The following is a 27,284-nucleotide window of genomic DNA, read 5'->3' as shown; positions in this document are numbered from 1 at the left end:
ATAATAACATAACATTTTAGAAAGAAAAGTTTCAACAGTAAAATAATTCAAAATATTTCATTTAAAAAACACTTTACTATTAATTGTATTGAAATAAGAGACTTGAGTTAATTAGATAAATTTAAAGTCAAAATGGATACCTGAGTCCTGATATTTTTAAATTCAGAGCTTTGCGATGATCAATTTTGACTACTCTAGTCATAATATCACCTTTATGAAAAAGTTTATAATAAACTGCAAGTGACTCATCTTATTATGGATTGGAAAAATTTTGAAAAAAAGAAATTTTTTTCATGGAATTGAAAAATGATTGCCGACAATTACGAGCAATTTTCTTTATATAAGCAATTTTTCTTATAAATACTAATTATAGTCAGTTGATATGTTCTCATGCGTACTTCATTTTTTCGCCCGCCTATGTTTGCTCAAAGAATCATAAATAAATAATAAGTTTTTTTTTCTCCGCTACAATGTTAACCCTTTGTCAGTAAGTTATTGATATCCAGACTATAGACAGGTGGTTGAATTTTTGTTTAAACAAAAATAAAAGATAAAACAACGTAAGTAGTAAAGGAGTGTGTAATTCATCTATAAAATAATATCAAATATTATTATTTTAATAATCATTATTTTTATTTTAGACGATTTTATAACTATATTTTAATGTTAAAAAAATAAAAGATTTATAATAAACAAATAACACTAATTCAAATTGAAAAATATACTAGATACATCTTTGTAATACTTTTTAATAATTTTTTAAAACTATTTTTGAAGTGTAAGAGAATATTGATGACTATTATTGGTCCAAAATTTACAAACATCGTTGACTACTCTTCGTTCACTGAAGAAAGTAATACAAAGAATGAATATGCACTCTTCAGTATCTAAAAAAAAATTTTTTCATTCTATTTCCGAAGAATTGTTTGTTTTTTTAACAATATATTAAAATAATTAAAAATATTTTCATTATAAGTGATATACTAATGAATAAATGAAAACAAATTTATTACTGTATCATGAATCTAGTTATGATAATTATTTTTCTAAGTGACTATAAACCAATTCTCTTATCTAGAAATACTAGTATGGCGAATAAAAAATAATTCAATCAAGTGCATGAAGATATCATATTTAAAACAAATAAGAGTATTTTTATCCGAATCGGACTGGATAAGAATCATTCTAACGATAAATTTCTACTCAGGGTGCGGTACCTGCTACGGCATATTTTGTTCATAAAAATGTTTTATTAGGTTGTTGCATAATTATTTTTCCATTTTGAAATAATTTTGCTCATTCTTTTGCCTGCCAGCCATTTTTTCCTGGACTAAAAGTATTGAAACCTTGCATTGCAGACAGCTAAATATTTTTAATAATGATGGTCACTATAGTGTCAATTAATTGGTTGATTAAATAAATATCAAAAAAATTCAAACTACTTTTGAAAATGGAAACGAAATTTTGCAACAACTTAATATCTTCTTTTAATGATTCATTACTATGAAAGTCTATCTTTGTGTATATTTATAAATACCACGATAAATGTTTCCAGTGTTACAACAAAAAATCTTCCTGCTTTGAGTTCCAAAGGATTTTTTGCAAGTATTAAACTCATTGTCATAACTGTCCTTATTTCTTGGCATAAGCTTTTTTCCCAGCCAGAAAACCACAATCCATTGGTTACATCGTCACTCTGAAAAATAGTTAAAAATATTTATCATATTATTTTATCGTTTTATTTATTGGTTTGAGTTTATTTATTATACCATTGCACGAAGTTCACTACCGAACCAACTGAAAGAGAACATTTGAACCAGACATGCTCCAAGAAAAAAAAATATTGTCGTCTGCGTTGATCGTTCACCCTGAATTAAAAATCATTCTTTTCATTGATAAAAGAAGGTATTCTTTTTTTGATTAAATTAAAAAAAATTAAACTAAATAATATACCTGCGAAAAAATAATTAAAGTCCATTTGTCAATTATCTTACATTTCAATTTGGCTAATTCAGACAGCTTCTAAAGTAGAATAAATGTCTCGATTTCACCAAGTATAACATTCAATAACAAAAGAAACGAAGTTATTCTATTTTAAATTTTTTTTTAATTTCACATTATTATCAAAATTTGTAAAAATTGATATCTTGTAAAAAAATATGAGAAAATAAAAACATTTATTCTACTGCGACGTTTGTCTCACAAGCCTCTTTTGACAATTACCACAGCTACTTGGAAAAGACCCAGACAAATCATATAACATCCACTTAATACTTGCATTATTAGTGCAGAACTAAAAACAGAATTTAATTCTTTAACGATTGAAACTAGATGACAATATTTTCTAAAACGGAACTTGAGTTTATAAACAATGAATTGATCAATGGCCTCCTTATGTACTTGGTCAAATGATTCAGATTCAAGCTCTGATTGCGGAATCAGATCAGGCAAAATATGTTGAAAACTATAAGTTTCTTTAAGATTAGAAATCAATATATGAAATTGGACAATAATCCATCTAACATATGAGAATATCATTGAATCCATTATAATGACTGCTGAAATTGAAAAGCCCGCTGCTCCAAATTGGATAAAATATGCCAATGCGAACAACGGGGGATATGATATATCAAAAGGGAAATCTCCTCTTGTTGGTAATTCATGAGGATTTATCAAAATAACAGCAAATAATGTTAAGTCAAATAAAAATGCTAATATTACCGAAGCTCTGTCGTTTACACTTTCATAAAAAGTCGTATTTTTTATCAATACTATTATTTCGTTATCTATAAAAACATGAAACTGATCAAATTAATAATCATCTTAAATTGTCTACTTAACAACAATTATTATTATTATTATTATTATCTTTAAAACTTACCTTTCGAGTTATGGTATAAATAATCTATTGGTTTGTAAATAGATTCGGTAAGCTTGATGATACGTTTATTTTTGGATTTGAATACATATAATTTAAATAATACCATAAATAACGCCGATAAAAATAACGCGTCTTCAACTATGATTGCAAGATTATTTAAATTTTTTCCAAGGTCTCTAATAGCACTAATAATGTAAGCAATGCACACTACTATTGAAAAAATATAATTGAATTGATATAATAGCTTTTGACGATTTGATGAATTTTCGTCTGGAAGCCAAAATCCAAACAATCTATAAAAAAAGTATGTAAATAATATTAAATATTTTTTAAAATTTCACTATTTACTTTATCTTACCTAAGACTAGCAATTTTTATATTTAACGCTTTCCGATAATCTTCAACTGTTTTCTTTGACATGACTGTTCTATAAAATGGTTAAGTGAAATATCTGATAATAGATTGGCAATTAACTACTCATGTTCGATTTTCTTTGGAATAGAATTTGTTTTCAATATACAAAGGAAAATAATTATTTTAGTCTAACAATTATTATTGATAATCATTTATGTCTCGTGTATTGTTAGTGTATAATTCTGTGTTATACATCACCTCTAGTGGTAATAATTATTAACAGTTGTTGATTTCTCATCAACTATACTCCTCGTTAAGCCGTGTATAGAACATTGATCTTTTCTTCTCTTGAGTGTTAACTTCATGTCAGTGAGTTATGAAGATTTCAATTAAAAACATCTTAGTGAAATTTATTAAAAAACAGTATACAAGGATTTTAAGTTTTAAAAAAATTCTTAGTTTTATAGAAGAAAAAATAAATTTAAAGAAACAACAACGTTATATATTTGTATTGAAATAGAGTAAGTAAATATCAAAAAAATTGATACAAAATTTAACATTTACATATGTATTATGTAGATCATTTTTAGTTGATCTCGTTTTAATAAAGTGAAGTTTTGTTGTGCTCGTAGAAATATATTTAATAATTATTGAAGTTCAATATATACAAATTACTTGAATTCATCAGTATTTAATGTTGATAGTAACACCAAAAATGAATATGCATTGCGTAAAACCTATAAAATATAAAAAATGTGGATATAATTATTAAATTATTTAATATTGATATTCTTACTACAACGAAGGTCTCAAGGGACATAATAAAAAATTTTCCAGCTTTTATTTGTAACGGATTTTTTGCAAGTGCCAATGCTATCATCATGGTTGATTTGACATTGAAAGTAAGGTTTTCTTCCCAACTAGACGACCATAGTCCTCCCGTCACAGAATTACTCTAAATATATATAAATGAATTTTCATTAAAAATTATTTTTTTAGAAATAAATAAATATTTGATAAAGTTGAAGTAATTGTAGTGCTTAATTTTTTTTTAATTTGAATCAATATTTGCTATTCGTAACAAGTAAATTTAAGGGGAAAAAAGTACTTTCCTACTCTTGCTTTAATAAAAATTTTGATAATTTTTTAGTTTAGGTTGCATACGTTTGATTTCTATAAAATACCATATATCAAATTAATCAGCATAATTTTCTCTACAATTGTATATTAATATACTAAAATTTCAAAAAGATCGGGCATATACAATCTATAAACTGAACAATTACCGAAAGTTTGAATATTAAAATTGGTGGAAAACTTTATCTGTGAGTAACAATAAAAATTAAAATACAGTTGATTTACCACAAATATAAGTTCACTTCCAAACCAACAGCAACTAAACAGTTGGAATCCAGCTGCTCCAAGGAAAAACAATATTGTTAATTGAGTCTTCAATTCACCCTTTGAAGATTAAAAAACAACTTTAACTATTCATGATTAATATTTATAAAAAAATAAATCAATGATTATTATTACTATTAGAATTTGAAGACTACCAAGACAAATCATAAAACATCCAGTAAAAACTTGCATTAACATCGTCAAATTAAAAATAGAATTAAATTCAGAAACGGCACCAACCAGATACCGATGTTTTCTGAATTGTACTCTTAATCTATGAGCTATCAAATCATCTTTAACGTGCTCATATGCTCCTTCAAGAAAATGAAAATTTATTTCTGATTGTAAAGATCCATCGACCATAACACTCTGAAATTCATTGGATTTTTTGTAATCCAAAATTAATACACGCAGTTGAAGATTAATCCATCTCACAAATGAAAATATTATTCCATCCATAATAACAACTAGTGTGAGTGTAATTCCAGCAGTTCCAAATTGAATAATTACAGCTAATATATAAAATGGTAGAGTTGATGTATCAAAGGGGAAGGTTCCTCTTACTGGTAATTCGCCGAAATTCAATAAAATTGTTGAAAATAATGTTAAATCGAACATGAAAGCAACACTTGCATAAAATTTATCATTCATATTTTCATAAAAAATTGTTTTTTTAATAAGTTTCACAATTTTTGTGTCTGAAAAAAGATGAATTATTAAATGAAAATTTTGTAAATTGTAAAAAAAAATGAACAGTCGCAAAACGTGAAAATTGCCAATAAAGTTATGATTATAGTAAGAATGCCTCTTGATTACCATTTTCTTTATGTTAGTATTATAAATGAATTCTGTTCTAATCCACAAATCTGATTACTACGATCACAATCTCATTCGTAATTTTAATGTTTTATAGATCCGTAAAAAGTTAGCCAAATAATAAAGAAAAATTATTACCTGAAGATTTACTAAGAATATCAATGGATTTATAGATTTTCTCCGTCAATGCCATTATTTGATTATTTTTAGACTTGAACGTATACATTTTGAATACCACCATAAACATCGTAACGAGAAATAATCCATCTTCGACTATGATTGAAAAATTATGCTTATGAACAATTAGATCTGTTATTACACTACTGATGTATGCTATGACGAATAAAATAGCAGTAAAATGACTGATTTGATACAACAGTTTTATATGTATAGGTGTGTTTGTATCCAAATTCCAGAAGCCTAAAAATCTAAATAAAAACGAATTTCATTAAACTTTTACTCAACTTAATGAATATTTTACTTTTTATTTAATGCTACAAAGTTCATTTAGTATTTAACTTTTTTTTCTAATTACTAATAAAACATTTAGTACTACATCTTTTGTCAGACATGTACATTATAATGGAGAAATTTGAATTTGCAGCAACTGTGCAGCACACTTTGTAAGAAGTACAAATTATAGTGAAACTGGTGACTTTTTACGATATTTTGTAGTGCCAATTTTACATTACAATTTAGGCTCAAAATTTCAGAATCACACAATACTTTGGTTTCAGATTGTGAGTATTAGAAAACAATATCATTTGAGCATTTCGACTAATTATTGAATTTAAACGAAGCTGAACCATTGAATCAAAGTTGGAAAAGATTCAAATCAGTGAATCCAAGAGAAAAAATTATATTAGCTTAAACATCAAAAACATAATTCAACTTGAAATCTTGTTCTGAGAGACATGAAAAATGAATATGACTGTGTGAGACTGTTTTATGATACCATGTTAGACAATTTTACCATTCTAACTCGTAATAATTAATAATTTGAAGCTTTTTGTTTCTTGCGATCGGTATGATTTTCTGGTCATCATAATGGTGATCAGTGCTCATTTTGACATTCCTAAAACTCTCTTGGCGGTGCTCATCTCTTTCGAATCGTGTAGTGGAATTTTTCTACCATAGTGTATTTTTTGACATTCATGAAAACCATATTAAGAACGTTTTGTATCTTATTAATTGGCTAGTGACATTTATCATAGATGTTAAAGTGATTTAAAAAATATCTTTTATTCTAAAATTTTAAGATAATCTTAATTAACATAATCCAAGAGTCATTTTTATTGATCATGAAAGTAAAATTTACTAATATTATAACATAAAGAATTTTTTCCGAAGTACGATTTAGGACTCTTGAAAGGATAAAAATTAAAATAGTAATAGCTTTAAATGTAGTACCTTAATATTGATATTTTGACATTTAGTGATTTACGATAATGTTTAATCGAAACTTTTTTCATGTTTTTCTTTCAATCTTATTGTTAGTGTAAAATACATAAAATTGATTGGAAAGTCGGAATTATACTAGAGACGTGTGAAGACTTCTTTAGATAAACATTTATTTCTTCCGGTGTTATAATTGATGAAAAGTGGATTTCATTATTTGTAACGATTGTAACCAATAATTACATGCAATTTTCTTATCATCGACATCGAAATACTATATTTCTCTGTATTACTTTTATGAAGGAAAGTTGCAGTTGGTAGTTTCTCATATAGTTAAGTGAAAAGCTTCTATTCCACAATAGAGAAATAATACCTCAATAATTAATTGATTTTTCACCACCATGACGTTTCTCATCATCACTTTACTGTTGATAATTGAACTGAAAAGGTCTTATGAACAAGTTGAATTCAATAGTTATTTATAGATTACAATTCAATTTTTGAAGGTATGATTTTGTTTTTTGTAAAAAGTGAAAAAATAGTGTTAACGACTCAATTTTTTAAAAATTAAAATAATATATGTAAATAATAATTACCAGATAAATGATCAATTAGATGACTAATATGAAAAGGAAATCCATTACAAACAATACTAGTCAGAAAAAGTAAATTATTTGCATCAACTTATTCGTCAATTGATAAATAAAAAGAGGTAATTTTTTTAAGATACTTTGAAAGGTCATTTTGAGTTTTCTGAAAATTTTTGATACATTTGTTGAGATAATATATGATACAATAGTTCACGGTAGGAAGTCACATTTTATTCAACATTAAATAATCATTGGAAAAGTAATTATTTAATAAAATAAATAAAAACAAGAACAAATGGTAAATTTATATAGTTAGCTCAATGATCTGTGACTTGTAAACTGATTAATCTAATTATTATCGGTCAATGTTCATTGTTGACAAAAGAACGAAAAATGAATATGCATTTCGAAGTACCTGTCATTGAAATAATAATTATAAATTAGTAAATAATTTTATCATAAAACAATTAAAAAAGTTTTCTATTACAACTTACAGTTACAAATGTATCTAAAGATATAATAAAAAAACATCCTGCTTCAATTTGTAATGGATATTTGGCAATGACAGTTGACATAAGCATAAAAGACTTCATTTGAGAATTAAGATTTCTTTCCCAACCTGATGACCATGTTCCATCACTTACAATATTGCTCTAAAATGTCATTCATTATTTTACAGTGCAATTCATTTCATATTAATTTAAAATTATTTATAAAATTAATAATCATACTACATAGATGAGTTCACTACCGAACCAACAAAAATTGAATAACTCAATAACGGCTCCACCGAAGAAGAATAGCAGCTTATATTGATTTTTTAAATCACCCTAATTAAGAAATTAAAAATAATTATCAAAATATTATAAATAAATATACAACTTACTGTTACTAATTGAAAACAACTAAGACATATGATGCAACAGCCAGTTGAAATTTGCACCAACATTGTTGAACTGAAGATAGAGTTCAATTCACTAATAACTTTATACAAATAATGATGACTTTTGTAACATACTTTTAACTTGTAAACTTCTGCATCATTAATATTTAAATTATGAAAATCTTTCAATGATTCCGATGAATAGCATTTCAAGTAATTTTTTGTGGAAATATTTTTATTGGATTCATCCTCATAAGTTAATATCAGTATACGAAATTGACTATTAATCCATCTGATATATGAAAATATAAGGTCATCCATTGATGCTAATGTCATTGAAAAAATAGTAGCTGTTCCAGTTTGAATAATTGCAGCAAACATATAAAATAGGACATTATTTAAGTCAAAGAAGAATTTTCCCCGAAGAGGCAGTTTTCCAAAATTAAAAAACATTACAGAAACTAGACCTAGATTTATCCCAATGAGTAAAAACTCAGAAATTTTATCAATCAAGTTTTCATTATTAATTGTGTCATTTATAATATTTAAAACTTGAGTATCTAGCAAAAAATTTAAAAATCGGCATTAAATATTTATCAATCAAAAAGTAAAAATAATGATATTTTGTATTACCTGGTAGTTGCTGAAGAAAATCCAAAGGTCTATAAACTGCTTCAGTGAGTCTTCTTATTTTCTTATTTTTAAATCTGAAAACGTACAACTTGAATACCACCATAAATACGATGATAAGGAATAAACCATTTTCGATTAGAATAGAAAAATCATCCAAGTTGTTCAGTAGATCCATGATCACACTTAGTCCATACATACTGGCCAATAAAACTGTGATCAAGTAGTTAAATTTACAAAGTAATTTTATATAAAATGGAGTACATGGTTCAAGATCCCAAAAACCAAAAAATCTGTGACATTATAAAGAGAATACTTTATAAATGAATTTTTGAAAATAATAATATTAATTATAATTGTATACTTGAGTACTAGAATTTTTGAATTTAGTGGTTTACGATGGTCTTTGATAAGCATTTTGATTGTAACTCTTTCTTAATAAATTGTAGTAAAGTACAAAGATTTGAGACCAATTGTGATTTTACGTTTTAATATAAATGATGAAAAGTAGAAATTGCTTCGAAGAAAAGTTGAAATTTATATTTTAATGTAAAGATAAAGGCAAATAATAATGCATAATTATCTACGAATACAATTTGGTTTCTTTCTTTGAAGTAAATTGTTATCAGCTGATATTTTCTCATAACATTACGTTCTCTTTGTATTTTAAACTCTTTTATTCGCGCGTAAGCAAAGCATTAATATTTAATAAACCCTTTCTTCACCTCAACGTTAACCCTTTGTCAGACAGTTATCAACATTAAACTGAAAAACATCCCACAAATAATAACACTTTTGATAAAATATGCTAAGATATTTATGTATTAAATAGAAATTAGTAAAAAAATTAGTACAAGGTGTTCTTTTCAATCAATGTAATTATTCTTAAAAAAACTCATTAAATGTGTATTGATGTTATTTTTGTATTGGATTAAAGATAAAAATAGGTTTTGTTCACAATCTTAATAAATTTTTCTGAAAATTCGATAAAAATTTATCACAAAAAGAGCTTGACTAATGTTTATATTTTAAAAGCTTTTTATGCCAAAAAGTAAGGTATATAAAATTCATTGAAATGATTTATTATCATAATTATTCATTACACTGCATACTTAAAAACATTATAAAATATCATCGAAATTTTTTTTTGTAATGTAAGATTGAAAATTACTAAGTAAAATGAATTTTTACAAAATTATGCTTTACATGTTGAGGTGAAAAAATTTCTTTAAAAAATATTCAATCTGTATTCAGAGATGAGAGTAGAACGAAGAATGAATATGCAGTTCGTATCACCTATAAATCAAATTTCATTACTTTTACTATGTAAAAAAGTCATTCATAAAAACTCGTTAAAATTTTGATACTCACGGTAATGAAAGTTTCTAAAGACATAACGAAAAATTTTCCAGCATTTATTTGAAGTTGATTTTTTGCAAGAGTCATTGTCATTATCATAATTGATTTAACATTTGAAGAAAGACTTTTTTCCCAACTAGATGACCATAAACCGTGCGTTATTGAATTACTCTAAAAAATAAAATAACATTTAAATTAAAGCAAATAAATAATAACATAAATATAATTGGCTATAACTATTATAAAAAAAATATACCACAAAAGTCAGCTCAGTGCTAAACCAACAGAAATTAAATAATTCGACCATTGCTGCTCCCAGAAAAAAAAATAATTGCAATCGAGTTTCCATTTCACCCTGGTAAATATAAAAAACTGATTCAAGTAAAATTATGACTTTATTAAAATACATTTTTTATCGTTTGTTCAACTGGCATTAGATACCGATTGATTTTGTATAAATTAAAAGATTGTAGAGTTGATAATTCGAAAGTATAATGAAGAATTCATTTTATTATTGATAAAATTTCTTATTACTAAGTTTTAAATGAATTTCTACGTACCATGACAATTTGGAAACAGCCCATACAGAGCATGCAGCAACCACTAAAAATTTGCGTTAACATTGTTGTATCGAAAATAGAATTAAACTCCGAAACTATTGATACTAAATTAAAGTATTTCTTAAAACACATTTTTAATTTATCAGTTATTAAATAATCATAAATATAGTTTTTATTTAGAATCTCTTTATTCATATTTGTTGAATGAGAATTGTTGAATAGATTTGAGATGGTATTTTGAATAAAATCAGAGTCGTAATAATTTATAATTAAAATTCGTAATTGAGTATTAATCCACCTGATATAAGAAAATATGATTGCATCTATAACAACCACTGATGTCAATGTGATACATGCTGTTCCAATTTGAATAGTTACTGCTAATGCATAAAATGGCAGTATTGAAGTGTCAAAAGGAAACGCTCCTCTCACAGGTAGACTTCCAGAATTAATTATTAAGGATGATATTAGAGCAAAATCAAACATAATTGCAAGTATTTCTGAAAATTTGTCTGTGAGATTTTCATAAAATGCTGTTCTTTTCAAGATTTTCTTAATTCGTACATCTGTAAAGATAAATTATAATTTAGAAAATTATTAAAAGAACAAATGAAAAAATAAATTTTGAAAATCATTTTACCTGATGATTGATGTAAAAAATCTAAAGGTTCATAAATTGCTTCGGTGAGTTTTACTATTCGGTTATGGTGAGTTTTAAATGTGTATAATTTGAAAATTACCATAAATACTGTAATGATGAATAGTGCATCTTCAATAACAATTGAAAAATCATTTATATTAATTGCCAAATCCGCAAACACGCTGCTTAGATAGACAGTTATTAAAACAATGGTAATAATGTGATTAATGCTATAGATGATTTTTTTATAGAATGGAGCAATTGATTCAATTCGCCAAAATCCGTAAAACCTAATTTATAAAACATATCAAAATTGGTAAAAAAATTGTTTATCATTTTTTTTTCAAACAGTTTTCAATATTAATAACTCATGTTGAAAATATTCTTGATTAAATTCAAGTTCACTAAATGTAAATCACTTTAAATATAGTTTTAATATTCATTGATTTTTACCATAAAGTAGAATAAATTTAATCAAAAATAATTTTTTTAACTTTCTTTGTAGCTCAATTGTTGTTTTATTACACTAAAATTTTTTCACAGCTTATTGATTGAAATAATAATAATTGAAAAAGATTTGAGAAAATATATCAAAACAAAAAAAATTAGTCCACCAAGTTCAAATTAAAATATATTTAATTGATAATTTACTTGAGTATAGAAATTTTAAAATCCAACGCCTTACGATGTAACTTTCCTGATGTTTGAGGCATAACTTTATTTTTTAACATTATTATATTTTTAAAAATACTGACCACTGGTCATTTGAATAAGCTTGAATAGAAGTTATAATATGCTCTAACAAAATTTAGAAGGGAGACTTTAAACTTCCACATAACGCATAATAATTACTATCAATTATCTGTAATATTCCATAGATATAAATTTTCTTTATACCTCTAAGTTTAATTTTAGCGTAAATTATTATCAGTTGGTGAGTTCTCATAACGAACTAAGTTCTGCGTCAAAACCCTTTTAGAAAATAATTGGAATAGTCAATCAATTTCTTCTTGAGTTCTCCACTTTAGAGTTTATTGACTAATGTTATACAATTATTGACAACCAAACCATCAGCACCTATAAGGTAGTACTTTTATTAAATTCAGTTCTGTATGTATTTACATATATAAGAACAAAATACTACGACTGATTTACTTTGTCATTACAGAATTTCTCAAACTATTGAATATAAAACCCTTAAAAATTAGTAATAGATTCTTTGTATGGAGCAGAAATCCACTAAAAGAAAATTTTGACTTGAGGTGAAAGAAGGATTTTAGAATTAATGTTAAAAGAATATCGTATAATCAATTTTCTCTTATTTTAGTTAAAGTATTTTAGTGTTTTCTATAAATTTATCAATATGTTTTTCCACAAATGAAGTTGTGAATATCAGCTAAAACCTGATATAATTCATAATAAGTTTAATGCAGTTATTGAATTATTTAATTATAGAATTCTATTAAAAGTTTAATTAAATTAAATAAAAAATAATAAAATAAATATATATAAATAATAATCTATATATTCATTATTATTATATATATAAATAAATAATATATCTCAGTAATACTTTTTAAACACTAATAATTTTATAAATTTTTCAGGGATTTTCATTTATTATTCAAAATAGAAAGTCGAAATGAAATGATTTATATATTGAAACAAGCTTCAAGTAATAATAATTGTGGTATCTAGTAAATGATTGACACATTAAACTTTATTGAAAAAATTTCATAGATTATTTTAAACAATACAGTATGAGGTAAGTGTTCTTTTTTTGGAATAGTAGAGAAAAGTGGGATAAAGTGTAACACCAAGAAAAACCGTAAACCAACAAATTAACCATTATTTTATCAAATGTTAATAATTTTTAATACATTCATAAATTGAAAAGTTGATAAATAAAAAGTGCAATAAGCGTTTTCAAAGTTATTTTAATAAGTTAGTAAATTTTCACTTTTCCCTCCTTTCCCTTACATAATTAAGGGATAGTCAGAATCTATGGCATTTCGATATTCTGAAATTAAAAACAATGGAAGATTTGCGACATTTATTACAATATATTTTAGAACATTACTATTCAACATAAATCAAACAGTCGACAATTTTATTTATGTATATATATATATATATATATATATATATATATATATATATATATATATATATATATATATATTTATATACTTTTTAGTTTAAATTCTTACTTCATGGCTGGTTCTGATCGAATTTGAAAAAAAAATGATCCTTTAGAAATGGTTTAAGGTGCTTTATTCATACTTTAATTTTTAATTTTCATTATTACTAAAAAAAATTCATAATAAATTATATTGAATTTTAATTTCGATCTATTTTAGACCTTATTATGAAGGAGAGCTAACCCATTCTTAGCTTAATATTGGACCCAATAAACCAATCTTTATTTCTACAAAAAGAGTTACAACTAAGAATTGCAAAAATAATCTAAATGCCGAAATAAAATTTACTTAAAAATTTTCTGTTGTACCTAATTTTATATCTGGATTTTTAATATATGAAAAGTAATTTTAAAAGGCATCAATTGAAGATCGTTTTAATTCCAAGTAGAAATGCCCGGTGTTTGTCAGACAGGCTGCTTCCTTCTTACAGAAAGTTCTCCTAACTGTGCTAGTATAACAGAAAATAAAACTATATCCATTACGATTACTAAAAGTTTGCACAATTTGTCAACCAAATTTTCATAAGGAACAATCTTTTTATCGATTATAATATTAAACTATTATTTCTGACTTTGACAGATTGATATTTTCATGGGTGCATCAATTTACTGGAAGATATGTGGAAAAATCAGTATATAATATTATTACACTAAAGAACCCATTTTCAATAACAACTTGAAAAATTTTCTTTATTCATTACAAGGTCTATAATTCCACTAAAAATGTAAGGAACAATCAATAAAATAACAATAATATAAATAGATATGGTAGAGTAATCTTAAGTGTCGAAATCCAAAAATCTGAAACGACTTCATTATAATTATAATTCTAAAAAAATAGGTTTGAGCACACTTTATCTGTGCTAACACGATAAACTTCCCATTAGTAACTGTTTATAAGAAATTTATATTGTTATAAACAATGTGTAATAGGTAAAAGTCATATTTAGTTGTGAACAATAATGTCTAATCAATATTGACTTCATTTTCGAATAAAATTGTTATTCTTTCGCTTAAAAGTATTTTAAATAGTTTATCTTTTGATTTATTATTAGTTTTTTGGTTATAAAAAGAAAAACGCCTTGACCGAATTTGTTCAAATTTCACTAAGATCTTCTTTATAATAATATCTTTCGAATTAATTTTAGTTGAAGTCAATATGTATCTTAATCCGTTCTTGAGATATCGAAAATGAAAAAAATGCTGACATCTGTGCATACGTACGTGCACACACACCATTCTAAAAATTGGTCAGTATGTTTGCAAATATCTTGAAACGTGGAGATATGATGAAAATTTAAATTTCACCAATCTACCTAATTTTAATAACTTCCTAATGGGAAGTTAAAAATATTAAATTTTTAGGCTACCTAACTTCTGGAATTTTTAAATTTAATCTTTTTTGGTGAATAAACTTTTGAATCTTTCATAGATGAATATTGATTTACTTAAAAAAATCAATTCATTTTTCTTGACGTGATGATAATTATAAATGATAATACTTATCTTTCCACATGTCCTAATACGTTTCTTTGTCAATTGTTAATTTCTCATGTATTATTGAGCTTTATTTCACATCTATGCTTATCATATGTATGTAATAAGGCTGAAAAAATTGATAAAATTTTTTTCTCTATAGCGATAACATCACGCCATTCAATTTGTGCGATTTGAACATTCGATATTTCAAAGACAGTAGCTTTTGTGTAGTATTTGTGAAGTATTGTTTTGTATGTAAAAAAAAGTTACTTGATAATGTGAAATGTTTTAGATTAGAAAAATATAAATATTTATTTTCATTTATAAAATAAGTGCTAAAAAAATATATTTCTTTTGAAAAGTTTAAAACTTTATTTACTCTATTACTCCATTTTTTGCATTGTCGTTTGGGATATTGATAATCATATCACATACTATATAATTATAAATTATACTTTTCAATGATAAACATTAATCAGCATTTACTGTAGAAAGCATAACGAAGAAAGAATAGGCACATCGTAAAACCTGTAAACCAAATTTTATTACTTCATTAACAAAGGGATAATAATTCTCATAAAAGAATATTATTTGAAAGTGTAATCTCTTTTTTTATCAAAAATAAATGTTCATCTTGAAATTAAGAATAACTATGTGATAAATGTCGAGTGAATGTATAAAAAAAAAAAAATAAATATAATTGTTTGTTTAAATTTTTAGGATTCAATTTTATGTTAATTCAAAAATTATCGAACAGTCAATAAAATACAGTCAGTCAGACAATATGCTGAGTAATGATATTTGATTTTAATAAATACTTTCAAAGTAATGATATTCTGTTTTAAATTTATCTTTAAGTGTTTTTCAATTGATTTACGAGATAAACATTTACTCAAAAAATAAGTAAAATATAAGATGATTAAAAACATTAGTAAATATTCTATCTAAATATTATTCAACAATATACATTATACAAATATTGATCATGTGAAGTAATTTTATCGTTACCGGATTTTAATTCCTTAGAGAACACTTGCTGTATCACAAAGCAATTAAAATGTCATTGAATCATCTATTATTTTCTTTGTTGCACTAATGTAGCCTACAAAAATTATCCAATATCTTACGTAAAAATATTTTCAAACCGGTTATTTTACACCTTCATATCAAATATTTTATTAATTTTTTATTAATGTTAATTAATTTGTGTTAATTTTATAATATAAAAGAAAACTTCTTAAAATTTTGATGACTTTTCTCTTGAATGATAGAATTGGTACTAGAAATCAGTGAATAGTTACTGATTCACTAAAAGAAAGGTACGCACTACGTATGCTAATTATCGTAAGCTACTTTAAAATGTATACTAAAGTGTGAAAAGAGTCTAAATCATATAAATTTACTCTATCTGATTTCGTATTATAACATATGATGATTCTTAATTAAACATGCAAAAATTTATATTCTCTTACAACAATAAATGTTTCCAATGACATGACAAAAAATTTTCCAGCTTTGATTTCCAGTGGATTTTTCGCAATGGTTATAGACATCAGCATAAAGTTTTTAATATCAACATTAAAATTGTTCTCCCACTTGGATGCCCATATGCTGTCACTCATATGATTACTCTGAAATTAAAATTTACATTCGAAGTTTACTTTTGATGGAAAATAATATGAAGGAATCTAATATTTATTATTCTTTTATACCACATCTATAAGTTCACTGCCAAACCAACAAGTGCAAAATAATTGCATCAAAGCAGCTCCAAGAAGAAATAACATCTGATATTGAGTTTTGAATTCATTCTAAAGATGAGAAGATTTGAATTTTTTACTGTAACATACTGTATTCTGATAATGTATTTTATTATCCATACCATAGTTATTTGAACACAAGCTAGACAAATCATACAACAGCTAATAAAAACTTGTACACAAGTGGATATACTAAAAATAGAATTCAACTCAGCAATAACGTCAATCCAGAAATGATGAATTTTAAAGCATACTCTCAATTTATGAGTCATATCATCAAAATTCACATCATAATGTCTGAGTATTTCTAATAAAGTACATTCTTTGGATTTCGAACTATTCCTAGATAAGAATTCATCTATTAAATCTTCTTCATAAAACAATTGCAAAATTTGAAGTTGACTATTAATCCATCTGACATATGAGAACAATAATTGATCCATTAAAACAATAAAAATTGAAGTAATTATTGCTGTACCAATTTGAATAATTACAGCTAGTATATAGAACCCTAATTCAGCTGTATCGAAAGGAAATACTCCTCTTACAGGCAATTTTCCTGAATTTATAAATAATACTGAAAATAAAGCTAAATCAAAGGCAATAACAATAGATCGTGAATATTTGTCTATTAGATGCTCATAATAAACAGTATATTCAATGATATTTACAATTCGTTTGTCTGAAAGAATATATTTAAAATGAATTAAATAACAAAAATCTTTCTACAATTTTCGTCAATTACTTCATCAATGATTGACTAATCGATTTTATCCTTATATTTTTATTCAATAAATATATAGTAATATTTCAATAATCATAAACTATTTTCAAACTGATAAATGAAAATATGGTACTTACTTGACAATGATCGTAAATTATCGATGGGTTCGTAAATAGCTTCAGTAAGGCTTTCAATTTGGATACTTTTAGTTTTAAATGTATATAATTTGAATGTTACCATAAATACTAATATAAGAAATAAAACATCTTCTATAATAACAGAAAAGTTCTTCATGTTAATCATGAGATCAGACAACACACTAATCACATAAAACGAGATAAGCAAAATTGCAATGACGTGATTTATTTGATAGAACAATCTCATGTGAATTGGTGTACTTGGTCGTGGATGCCAAAAACCAAAAAATCTGTTTAAAAAAATTTGGTAATAAATTATTAGAAATTTATTGTAAACTGAATGGAATTATATATCACTTTTAATAGTATTAACCTTAATCCTAAAATTTTTAAATTAAGTGCTTTACGATAATCTAAAACTGATATCTCTGACATGATAATAAAGTCAACAATGTTCAAAAATGAATACTTTATCAAAGTAAAGTTTTATTCAAACTGTAAAGATTTTCGCTTACTATAGTTTAAAATCGATTTAGTATAAAAAGAAATAAAAATCACTTCTTTCATGGTAATTAAAATAATTATTCATAATTATCCAGACTCTGGTAGAAAATATTATCAGCCGTTATTTTCTCACATTAGTATACAATATAATATTTACCCTTTACTTCTACTTTCGTATACAAAGAATTATCAATACTCAGTAGTAATAGCTCTTTCTAAACATAATATCTTTATTTCAGTTAATTGTTAACCCAAAATTCACATAAAAACAAGTCTTTATATTTTACAAAATATTATTTTACAGATTTTTTAGCCAAAATTAGTTTACGGAAGTAGTTTAATGATTTTCGGAGTTTAATCTAGATAAAAGTACAAAAGAATTCTACTCTAATGCACTAATTGTGTTAACAGAAGTTTTCAAAATCATAACATCAAACGAAACATTTAAAATTGAGAAAAACAATTGTGAAGATAAAAAAAAACTAAGAAAAAGAACATAAATTTCTTAAGCCTTTTATTACGTAATAAATATACATAAACAGGATGACTAAGTAGATTTGTCAAGGACTTTGTTACTTTCTATGATTAATGCATAAGGTATTCATTATACTTTTCATTACATGACTCAAAACAGTAAAAAAGTAATTGTTTATGAACTTCCTAGTAAGAAATTATTGTAATGGGTTTAATTTTCCAAATTGTGACATCCCCATGTTTCATAGTTCCTAGAGACGAATGATATGACTTTTAAAAAGATGTCTATACGCTTCGTTATCAATTTTTGTCTCGTGTATCTTGAGAATAAATGATGATAATGGTATGAGACTTATCTTATTCAATGCATAATTACGTCACTTATTACTTGATTAAATGTTTAGCAAAATTGTTCAAGCCATTTTTTGTACGAAATTAAAAAAAATTAAAAAAAGAAAAACTAGTCGATATCCTCTCATGTTATAAGTTTCCTATATTTCATGTTTTCTACTGGGAAGTTAGTCATGTGGATCTTCTCGGTCATACCCAGATCGATTTCTTGAAAAAAAAATTCAGTACTTATTTAACACTAGGGTTTAAGTTTTTTTCGTGGCAATTAAAAATATATGATTAACATCATTCTTCGAAAAAAAATACAAGTAACAAAAATGTATTTAGCTTTGTATTTTATTTTAAAAAAAAACAACTGCATTTCGAAAACATTGTCATCCAGTATTTTTTAACAAATTTGTGTATAAATAATATAAATAATTTTTTAAAAGATTTTAATGACACAATGAATTGAGATAAATGCAATAGCAGAAAAAGCAGTAGTATGAACAGTGAGCTTGCAATATATTTCAATCTATCTGAATTATATAGATTTGAAGTTTAGACTAGACTTATTTGTTAATAATGAATACAGTGATAGAAAATACCCCAATTCAAGTTGACCGTTCACATCGGTAATAGAAATTAATTAAATTAAAAAAAATCTGAAATTCGATCAAAGTTATGATAAAAATAGCACCAATATTACTAATAATACTATTATTAACACTTATAATTCAGTAGATTATTTGAAGTAAATTCATTGTTTTTGGTTATTTTGTTAATCATAAGTAGAGATTATAAGCACCAGATGCAGATATTATTTAAAATGGAATGCAGATAAAACTATTGTGATTGTCCAGGTATTAAGCCACTATCTTCAGGTTGAGGTAAACGTCTGTAACGTTCCTGGGATACGAGATAAACAACTAATGATCCAAAAATAATGAAGATCAGTCCAATTGTATTAATTAAAATTCCTTCAGTTACAAATTTAGAATAACTGCCTTGTAGTTCGAAAAATGCTTTTTCACTAAGCCCTAAGAGGCAAGATGCAATAACACCAATAAATCCTGCAGTGCCAAAATAAACGTGGATTGGAAGGTATGCAGCTCTTAAAGTCTGATGTAGACCGGGGTAAAGAAATGAAACTAATCCAGCAACCCACTAGGAATAAATCAAATAAATTATGGTAAAAATTTTAATGTTTAATCGAAAATTTAAATAATTTTGTTAAATTCACAAATTCATTTTTACCTGGCAAGCAAATAGAATAACACTCGATAGTCCAACCCAGCTATGCAATGAGTACATGTTAGGAATTGGTTCTTTACGTAAATTATGCGAATCAAAAACTGCTACAAGGGCTATAATAGTTAAGAGCATCGCGAAAATCATCATTCCACCATGAATTAATTTCAGTTTCTTCTTGCGCAATGATCTTTGAGATCTATAAATCAGCATACCTAAAGAATGTAATCATGTATATAATTTATAATGAGAAATTAATAAAAGAAAGTTATTCTACTTATTTGAAATGATTGAATTTCTAATTTATCTTACCATTGCCATAAATATATACGAGTCCAATAGTCATTAGAAGTGGATGCCAATTAAATTCATGACCTGGATCTGATGTCCAAGAAAATCCTCCTCGAAAATGAACAGTCCATACTAACATCAATATTATAAGTAGACCTCCAAAAAATTGTACAAGACCAAAAATATATTTAAAACCCTCAAGTTTTTCTGAATTATGAGTTCCTCCAATTTGGTCCATATCTAGAAATAATATATTGTTTATAATACTTTTCATATTTGATTCTAGATAATGATTCACATTTTGCCAAAAAATAAAATCCAAATAAAAAACAACATATTTATTACATATAATTCCTTAACTGATATATTGAGTTATATTGATTTCAATATTTTGCATGCTAAAGAACAATACAAGATAAGTATGTAAAATTCTTTTTTCTATTAACACTACTATAATTTTTTTTTTGTATAAACTTTTCCTCCGATAAAAAAATATTAGCTATCTTTAGATATTTTTTTTAATTCATAAAAATAAGAGTCGCTCTAAAACTTAAGAAGAAAAAACACTCCAAAGATTCATAATTAAATTAAACTACATAAAGATTCATTGTTTCATGGGTAAATAAGGTAATAAATCTTCATAAAAAATGAATTTTTGTATTCAAATTTTCAGATGATCTGTTTACATCAATATAAAAGAAACTTGTGTCATACAATCATGCAGAGAAATATTGTTTAAATATATTTTAATGCATATTGTTACACGAAAATTACCCTGATATTCAGTACGAGGAGCTTGATCGGGCAATAAATATTGTTTCATTTTCTGAAAAAAAGTTGTTAATTTAACAAATTTAATAATTACCGAGTATTTTCGTTAAACATGTGATTTGGTAATATTTTGGATATTTTAATTTAATATTATAAACACATTATAATAATATAAACGAAATTTTATTGATCATTCATTTATTATTCATTTATATATAATTTTTTTATTTTTAATAGAAAAAAAAATTGATACGAATGCAATTAATCATTCATAGTACTCTAAAAATCTAGAAATATCTTTATAAAATGTAATTTCTATTTAAAAAAGTTTCTCTGAAATCCTGTTAAATATTTGTATTTTGTCAATTTTAATTGACACTATACGTAATTCATAAAAGAATAGTGAATGGGAATGAAATAAGTGAAAGAAAAAGTTCTGATAAATTTCTTAATGAAATATACCTTGACATACATGATACTTGTAATTCTCACGCATTTTATTGTATGAATAATAATTATATCTAACAATTCACACACAAATCCTTGATAAACTTATATTATCTAATTTTTGAAGAGGTACTTGAAGAAACAGGAAATTCCAATGATTCACAATGTTAAAAATAAAAATATTCACGTACACTTTTATCAATACAAAAAAAAAAATAAAAAATCTAAATTTTTAAGCAAAATAAAAATTTTTACACCGTGATACGATATTCTTTGACTCTTTGAAAAACAGAATAAGAATGGAAAACAAATATAAACCATATGGTTTATTATTATCTGAAAATCTAGAATATAGATAAAATTATCTAAAGGAATTTATTGAAAAAATAATAAACATATGTTTATAAAGTATAAATGAATAATACGTACTGTTTTGTTAATAATAATATTGAACAGCCTCTAAGTTTTGTACTCATCAACAGGTAACTTAAGAAAAACTCAACGATTGTCCGCGGGATTTTGATGTAGTCTATTGATTATTTATGACAAGTAGTGGGAGTAAGAATTCAAGTATAGTTTTGTAAAATAATTGTACATGTACACAATGTCGATAATATAGAAAATTGTAATAGATCATTATCAATCTCAGTAGAAATATGATTTACATTGGTGATAAATTACTTTTTAAGTGATTATTTATAAATATAAAATCATTGACATTATTAGTAACGTAAATTTCATAGGGAAAGAAACTTTTAGGGAAGTTACAAAAAATCCTTGCCAACAAAAATTCTAGAAGCTTTTATTATCAATGTTGTCATCCATTGCCATCCGCGTCCATTATAGTAATGGCATCAAGTACTTTATTTTTTAATATTTTTATTGAATTAAATGTTATATCGGGGTTATTCCTCGATTTCAGAAATCAAGATATACAAAACAGAAGATTATTTTCAAGTGTAAGGTACGAGTGATTCATCATATTGATATTTTTTCATAATATTACGGCTAATATTATACGGCTAACCTATACAAAAATGTGACAACCACGCTGTCAGTTGTTTTTTTTATTGTTAATCAAGAGATTTAATTAAGCATCATATTATAGTGCACATAAGTAATGTAAGTTTACCTTATTCAAACTTCAATAAGTAATTATTGAATTAAATCAAATATTTTTTAACTTATTTTTGTGTAGAACAAATGTCGTATTTTTATAACCTTCAAATATTTTTTCTCTTATTTTAATAAACACATTAAATATTTAATTGATTAAATAAATTCGTGTAAATAAAATTTATTAATTACTTACTTTAGCTTTTATCTCTTCAATTACCTTGACGTTGACATATGTTGTAAAAATTATTATACTGAATAGAGTACAGGTGTCTATAAGCTATAAAAAATTTTCTTTAACATAATTTTTCAACTTGTCTTAAAAAATCTTTAAGAGTTTTAAAATTTTCGGCACTGATAGCATTTGTTCTGGGTGTTTGAATTTTAGAAAATATTAGAATAAACGGTGAAGGTATTACACAGTAATTCTACAAACAGTAATTGAATGTTAAAAAATAGAGTATGTAATAGTTTGAACAATGTTTTAATGAAACTAACTCATATATTTCACGTATCAAAGTCAAGATCATTCCAGAAATGAAAGCTAAAGTAAATAGTTACTTTTTATTTTTTGAATTTCGATATTTTTAAATAATAAAATATTTATTTAGACAATTTCATAAATGAACACATCCAAGGATTCAACAGAAGAACAAGATCCGGAATATATCACAACAGAACCAACTGAAAATATCCAACAACAACTCTATGAAGAAATAGGTACTTTATGTTTATAATTACTTTCATTAGTTATAAGTCTATTTCATATTATTTATTAGCTATTAAATAACAAAGTTTTTAAATTCATTTTTTGCAGCACGAAAAAATGCATCTGAGAAAATAAAAGAAATTATTGACAAGGAATTTTCAAGAGAAATTGACGAAAAAGAAGAAGAACTTTTATTAATACAAGATCGTTTACATAGTGCATTAAAAACACTACATTTGTTACGATATGTAATAGTAACAGATTACTATAATCGTAAACAATGTATTGCTGAACAAACAGATGAACTGAAACAAACAAGAATACATCCTGCAATAAAAGAACTATTAGGAAAAGCTCCAAGAAAAGATGAAAACTATATATTCGATCCTTCTAAGCCCTCTACATCAAAAGAAAGTTTTTGTTTTGATGAAACCTTCTTAGAAAATGACTTAGATGCTAAAAATGTTTCAGATAATAAGCATTTTATTATAAAGAATAACGTAAAAAAAGAAAAAAATGTTTACTGTAAAAGAGAAGTAAATAAAAATGAAGAATTGGAAGAAAATTATGAAAATAAACATCAAAGAGAGTGTCTGAGAAATAAGGACAGTAAAAATTATAATTCGGAAAGTGGTGAAAACTTTAGAAAAAAAACTCTGAATGAATACGAAAGTGATGAAGGTCCACCAAGAAAAGTACCTCGTTACATTCCACCAAAAAGTAAACTTCCAGAATCTCCAGCTCCTTCACGAGGTGTTCATCATAAAGTCAGAAAGAGAATTGTCGTGGGTAATATATCTAAATGGATACCACCAGAGTGGCGGGAAGATGCAGCGAGTCATAAGTGGACAATGTATGTCCGAGGAAGTAAAGAAGAAGAGTATGAAATTAGTGAATTTGTGTCTAAAGTGCGCTTCTTTCTTCATCCAAGTTATCGACCAAATGATGTTGTTGAAGTAACATCTGCTCCGTTTTATCTGTCACGACGTGGCTGGGGAGAATTCCCTTTGAGAGTTCAATTACATTTTAAAAATCCTTTAAATAAACCAATGAATATTATTCATCATTTAAAGTTGGATCGCACGTACACAGGACTTCAAACTCTAGGTTCAGAAACGGTAGTTGATATTTGGATTAAAAATTCCGAGTTTATTGAGTCTAAAATTGAAAATTGTGATGATAATGATATTTTAAAAAATAAAAAATCTAATAATGAAATAGAGTACGATAACAAATTGTGGAAGGAACATCTTCATGAAAATTATCACCATGTTTTTATGGAGCATGATTATACAAAAAACAATAACTTTTACTTTGAATGTACAGATGTTGATAATAACGTAACAATAGCACATTCCCCAGAAAAAAGAGAAGAAAAATGGAAGAAAGTAAATTATACAAATTGTTCACTTGTGTCAAATATAAGTAGAAATGATGAATCTGTCGAAGAATCTGAACATTGTGAAAAATACATCACAAATAATAGTAATAATTCAAACAAGAGTGTAACGGATGAGTTGATAGAATCTAAGGTAAAAAATGGATTTTCCGATTATTTTAAAATGGATAAGGATTCGAAATGTATTTTAAAATCAATGCAAAATAACTTGGAAACATTAAAACCATTGAAAATAGAAATTCCTTCTCCACTTGAATTATTAAAAAATTCCAGAGAATCAAATAAATGTTTATCAAAAAAAATTGTTCTCGTAAATGATAATAGAACAATTTCAACGAATGCCCAAAGTTCTAATAAAAATATACGACCTGTGAAAAGTGTTAGTTTACTTAAAAATTCAATCAATAGTGCAAATAACAATGTTAAAAAAAATAATTTTATCAATATACAAATAAATCCAGCAAAAAGTGTTATGTTGGACACAAATTCATATACTCCAGCATTACAAATCGCTCATCCTTTACATGTCGATGTAAATAATACTGAAAAAATGAATAATCGTAAACAAAAAATAGTAATAGGGAAAGATAAATTAAAAATTTGGTCGAGAAAAGAAGAATTTGAAAAAATTATTAAGGAAATAATTAATGTAAGAATTAAAGAGACTGAACCTTTAATGCGATTTATTTTACGCAGAATTCCAATTATTACTGAAAATGCATCTGATGCAGAATACAGAGAGATGCATCCTTATGTACATAAGAATGAAAAAGAATTTTTAGATTTTCATCCAGCTAAACAAAGAGCTCTTGAATGGTTCAGAGCAAAAAAAGTCCAGTCTTACTTATTGGAAAAAAATATTTCAGAAGATAAAATTTGGACAATTAAAGAAATTATCTGGTGGTGTCGTCTTCATGGTTACACACCAATACAAAATTCAATTGTAAATATTAATACTAAATATTCCAAAAGTTATAAAAAGTTGGACAATTTTGATTTTTTCAATACATGCACTGAATCATCTCTTTTAAGAAATTGGATAGAAGATTTTAGAGATTCGAAAAAGATATTTACATGCTTAGATAACGAAATTATTGATGTAGAAAGCATTGGTGATGATAATAAAATTAACGTTACCGAAAATGATAACAAAACTCTTATAATGGATGAAGAAAGCAATTTAGAAGTTATTCAAATGCCGAAAACAATGATACCTATGTATTCATACATATGTGGAACTGCAAGAAAAATTGGAATAACGATTGGACCTGAAGAAATTGTTCCAGGAGTTAGCGATTGTACTTCAGGACGAATTATTATTAAGGTAAACTGAATGAGTTAATTTGACAGATATTATTTATTTATAACCAAGATATTTATAGATCTTTAATTTCAATTTTAGAAATATTTCGTCAAATACAACAATGATTATTGTATTTGTTGAACAAATTACTCGAAAAGATGTAGATTGTTATTATAAAGAAATTTTTATTTTGTTTAATGTTAATCAATAACTTTTTGAATGTCTATACTGTTTGAATTTTTACGTTTAGAGGTTATCAATACTATTAAGTTTGAGGTTAAAGGTGCTATTTTATAGTAGGGATAGTAATTTTAAATATTAATATTATATTAATTTTTTTCATTATTTAGGTTGTGGAATGTCTTATGCAGGACTTGTTACGGCTTTCATTAGCAAAAGCATGGGAGAGAAACGATGGAAATTATCCAGATGTTATCGTGATAACTGATGTACGTAAGGCAATTTTAAGTCGTGAAGAGTTTGATATTTTTACAAATGCGGGCCTTGGATCTTCAACAATTCAGTAAAATGATTGATTATGTATGCCAATTAATAACTTATAATCGATCATTTATGGTGATGAAGTTGATCTCAATTGTCTTTATATCGGATATTATAAAAATTTTTTTTTTTTAATAATTTTTGAAGGATTCGTCAAAATAATGAAATTATGTAAAACGTTTTAAGTCTTGAAGATAATGAATTTCGTTTATTGCTGGTGATTTTTATAATTATCTAAGTAATTGATTAATATTTATACTATTTACATTATTACTGCCGTATTGCATTGTGAATCATTTTGTGTAAAAAATAAAAAAATGAAAATAAAAAATAGTATTATTAAATCAAAGTATTTATTCATTTATTTCTAATTGAT

General features: G+C 25.3%; 5 protein-coding genes across 9 annotated transcripts; 1 reads left to right on the top strand and 4 right to left on the bottom strand.

Moving 5' to 3' along the window:
* Positions 1–830: 830 nt before the first annotated feature.
* On the bottom strand, positions 831–9,059 carry LOC118073742 (odorant receptor 94b-like). Its single transcript, XM_035094446.1, has 7 exons — positions 8,957–9,059; positions 8,327–8,475; positions 7,935–8,093; positions 4,772–5,005; positions 4,598–4,696; positions 4,032–4,190; positions 831–887 (listed from the first exon to the last, which is right to left on the bottom strand). The coding sequence occupies exons 1-7, from the start codon at positions 9,057–9,059 to the stop codon at positions 831–833; spliced, it is 960 nt and encodes a 319-aa protein (XP_034950337.1).
* Positions 9,060–10,192: 1,133 nt separating this feature from the next.
* LOC118073741 (uncharacterized) lies at positions 10,193–11,615 on the bottom strand. Its single transcript, XM_035094444.1, has 4 exons — positions 11,513–11,615; positions 11,206–11,438; positions 10,325–10,483; positions 10,193–10,249 (listed from the first exon to the last, which is right to left on the bottom strand). Exons 1-4 carry the CDS (start codon positions 11,613–11,615, stop codon positions 10,193–10,195), a joined length of 552 nt encoding a protein of 183 aa, XP_034950335.1.
* Positions 11,616–15,662: 4,047 nt separating this feature from the next.
* LOC118073740 (odorant receptor 83a-like) lies at positions 15,663–18,289 on the bottom strand. The gene is made up of 6 exons (XM_035094443.1): positions 18,186–18,289; positions 17,813–18,102; positions 17,074–17,633; positions 16,904–17,002; positions 16,664–16,822; positions 15,663–15,719 (listed from the first exon to the last, which is right to left on the bottom strand). Exons 1-6 carry the CDS (start codon positions 18,245–18,247, stop codon positions 15,663–15,665), a joined length of 1,227 nt encoding a protein of 408 aa, XP_034950334.1. The 5' UTR covers positions 18,248–18,289.
* A 1,170-nt stretch (positions 18,290–19,459) lies between these two features.
* Positions 19,460–22,466, bottom strand: LOC118073578 (cytochrome b reductase 1). 4 transcript variants are annotated; one of them, XM_035094155.1, is made up of 5 exons: positions 22,310–22,461; positions 21,437–21,488; positions 20,684–20,902; positions 20,378–20,586; positions 19,460–20,287 (listed from the first exon to the last, which is right to left on the bottom strand). In XM_035094155.1, the coding sequence occupies exons 2-5, from the start codon at positions 21,483–21,485 to the stop codon at positions 19,967–19,969; spliced, it is 798 nt and encodes a 265-aa protein (XP_034950046.1). In that variant the 5' UTR covers positions 21,486–21,488; positions 22,310–22,461; the 3' UTR covers positions 19,460–19,966. The 4 variants fall into 4 exon arrangements, with proteins under 4 accessions (XP_034950046.1, XP_034950045.1, XP_034950048.1 ...); XM_035094154.1 differs by lacking the exon at positions 22,310–22,461 and adding an exon at positions 21,896–22,055; XM_035094157.1 differs by lacking the exon at positions 21,437–21,488 and having other exon boundaries at positions 22,310–22,466.
* Positions 22,467–22,501: 35 nt separating this feature from the next.
* Positions 22,502–27,236, top strand: D12 (YEATS domain containing 2 homolog D12). 2 transcript variants are annotated; one of them, XM_035094153.1, is made up of 4 exons: positions 22,502–23,002; positions 23,608–23,716; positions 23,814–26,428; positions 26,758–27,236. In XM_035094153.1, exons 2-4 carry the CDS (start codon positions 23,620–23,622, stop codon positions 26,932–26,934), a joined length of 2,889 nt encoding a protein of 962 aa, XP_034950044.1. In that variant the 5' UTR covers positions 22,502–23,002; positions 23,608–23,619; the 3' UTR covers positions 26,935–27,236. The 2 variants fall into 2 exon arrangements, with proteins under 2 accessions (XP_034950044.1, XP_034950043.1); XM_035094152.1 differs by having other exon boundaries at positions 22,502–22,844; positions 26,758–27,235.
* Positions 27,237–27,284: the final 48 nt, after the last annotated feature.

Source organism: Chelonus insularis, unplaced genomic scaffold, assembly GCF_013357705.1.
Source record: "Chelonus insularis isolate UGA/USDA-ARS -01 unplaced genomic scaffold, ASM1335770v1 scaffold_362_pilon, whole genome shotgun sequence".
Taxonomy (NCBI): Eukaryota; Metazoa; Arthropoda; class Insecta; order Hymenoptera; family Braconidae; genus Chelonus; species Chelonus insularis.
Note: the sequence above shows the minus strand (reverse complement) of the source record. Positions and strands in the feature narration are given on the sequence as shown.

Coding starts and splice junctions, on each gene's coding strand:
- LOC118073742 (XM_035094446.1), bottom strand. CDS start 9,059: ATGGTGGTATTCAAGTTGTACGTTTTCAGATTTAAAAATAAGAAAATA. Junction 8,476..8,956: donor TTTTCTTCAGCAACTACCAG/GTAATACAAAAT, acceptor TTAATGATGCAG/AAGTTTACAAGTTAAAAGTA. Junction 8,094..8,326: donor GTTGTTTTCAATTAGTAACA/GTAAGTTGTATA, acceptor ATGACATTTTAG/AGCAATATTGTAAGTGATGG.
- LOC118073741 (XM_035094444.1), bottom strand. CDS start 11,615: ATGGTAATTTTCAAATTATACACATTTAAAACTCACCATAACCGAATA. Junction 10,484..11,205: donor GTATCACATTGACATCAGTG/GTTGTTATAGAT, acceptor TTTATTTTTTAG/AGTAATTCAATAACGCACGG. Junction 10,250..10,324: donor CTTTAGAAACTTTCATTACC/GTGAGTATCAAA, acceptor TTTGATTTATAG/GTGATACGAACTGCATATTC.
- LOC118073740 (XM_035094443.1), bottom strand. CDS start 18,247: ATGTCAGAGATATCAGTTTTAGATTATCGTAAAGCACTTAATTTAAAA. Junction 18,103..18,185: donor TTAAAAATTTTAGGATTAAG/GTTAATACTATT, acceptor TTTTTTAAACAG/ATTTTTTGGTTTTTGGCATC. Junction 16,823..16,903: donor GCAGTGAACTTATAGATGTG/GTATAAAAGAAT, acceptor TTTTAATTTCAG/AGTAATCATATGAGTGACAG.
- LOC118073578 (XM_035094154.1), bottom strand. Junction 20,903..21,436: donor TCCTCGTACTGAATATCAGG/GTAATTTTCGTG, acceptor TATTATTTCTAG/ATATGGACCAAATTGGAGGA. Junction 20,288..20,377: donor TTATTCTATTTGCTTGCCAG/GTAAAAATGAAT, acceptor ATTTATTCCTAG/TGGGTTGCTGGATTAGTTTC.
- D12 (XM_035094153.1), top strand. CDS start 23,620: ATGAACACATCCAAGGATTCAACAGAAGAACAAGATCCGGAATATATC. Junction 23,717..23,813: donor ACAACTCTATGAAGAAATAG/GTACTTTATGTT, acceptor CATTTTTTGCAG/CACGAAAAAATGCATCTGAG. Junction 26,429..26,757: donor CAGGACGAATTATTATTAAG/GTAAACTGAATG, acceptor TTCATTATTTAG/GTTGTGGAATGTCTTATGCA.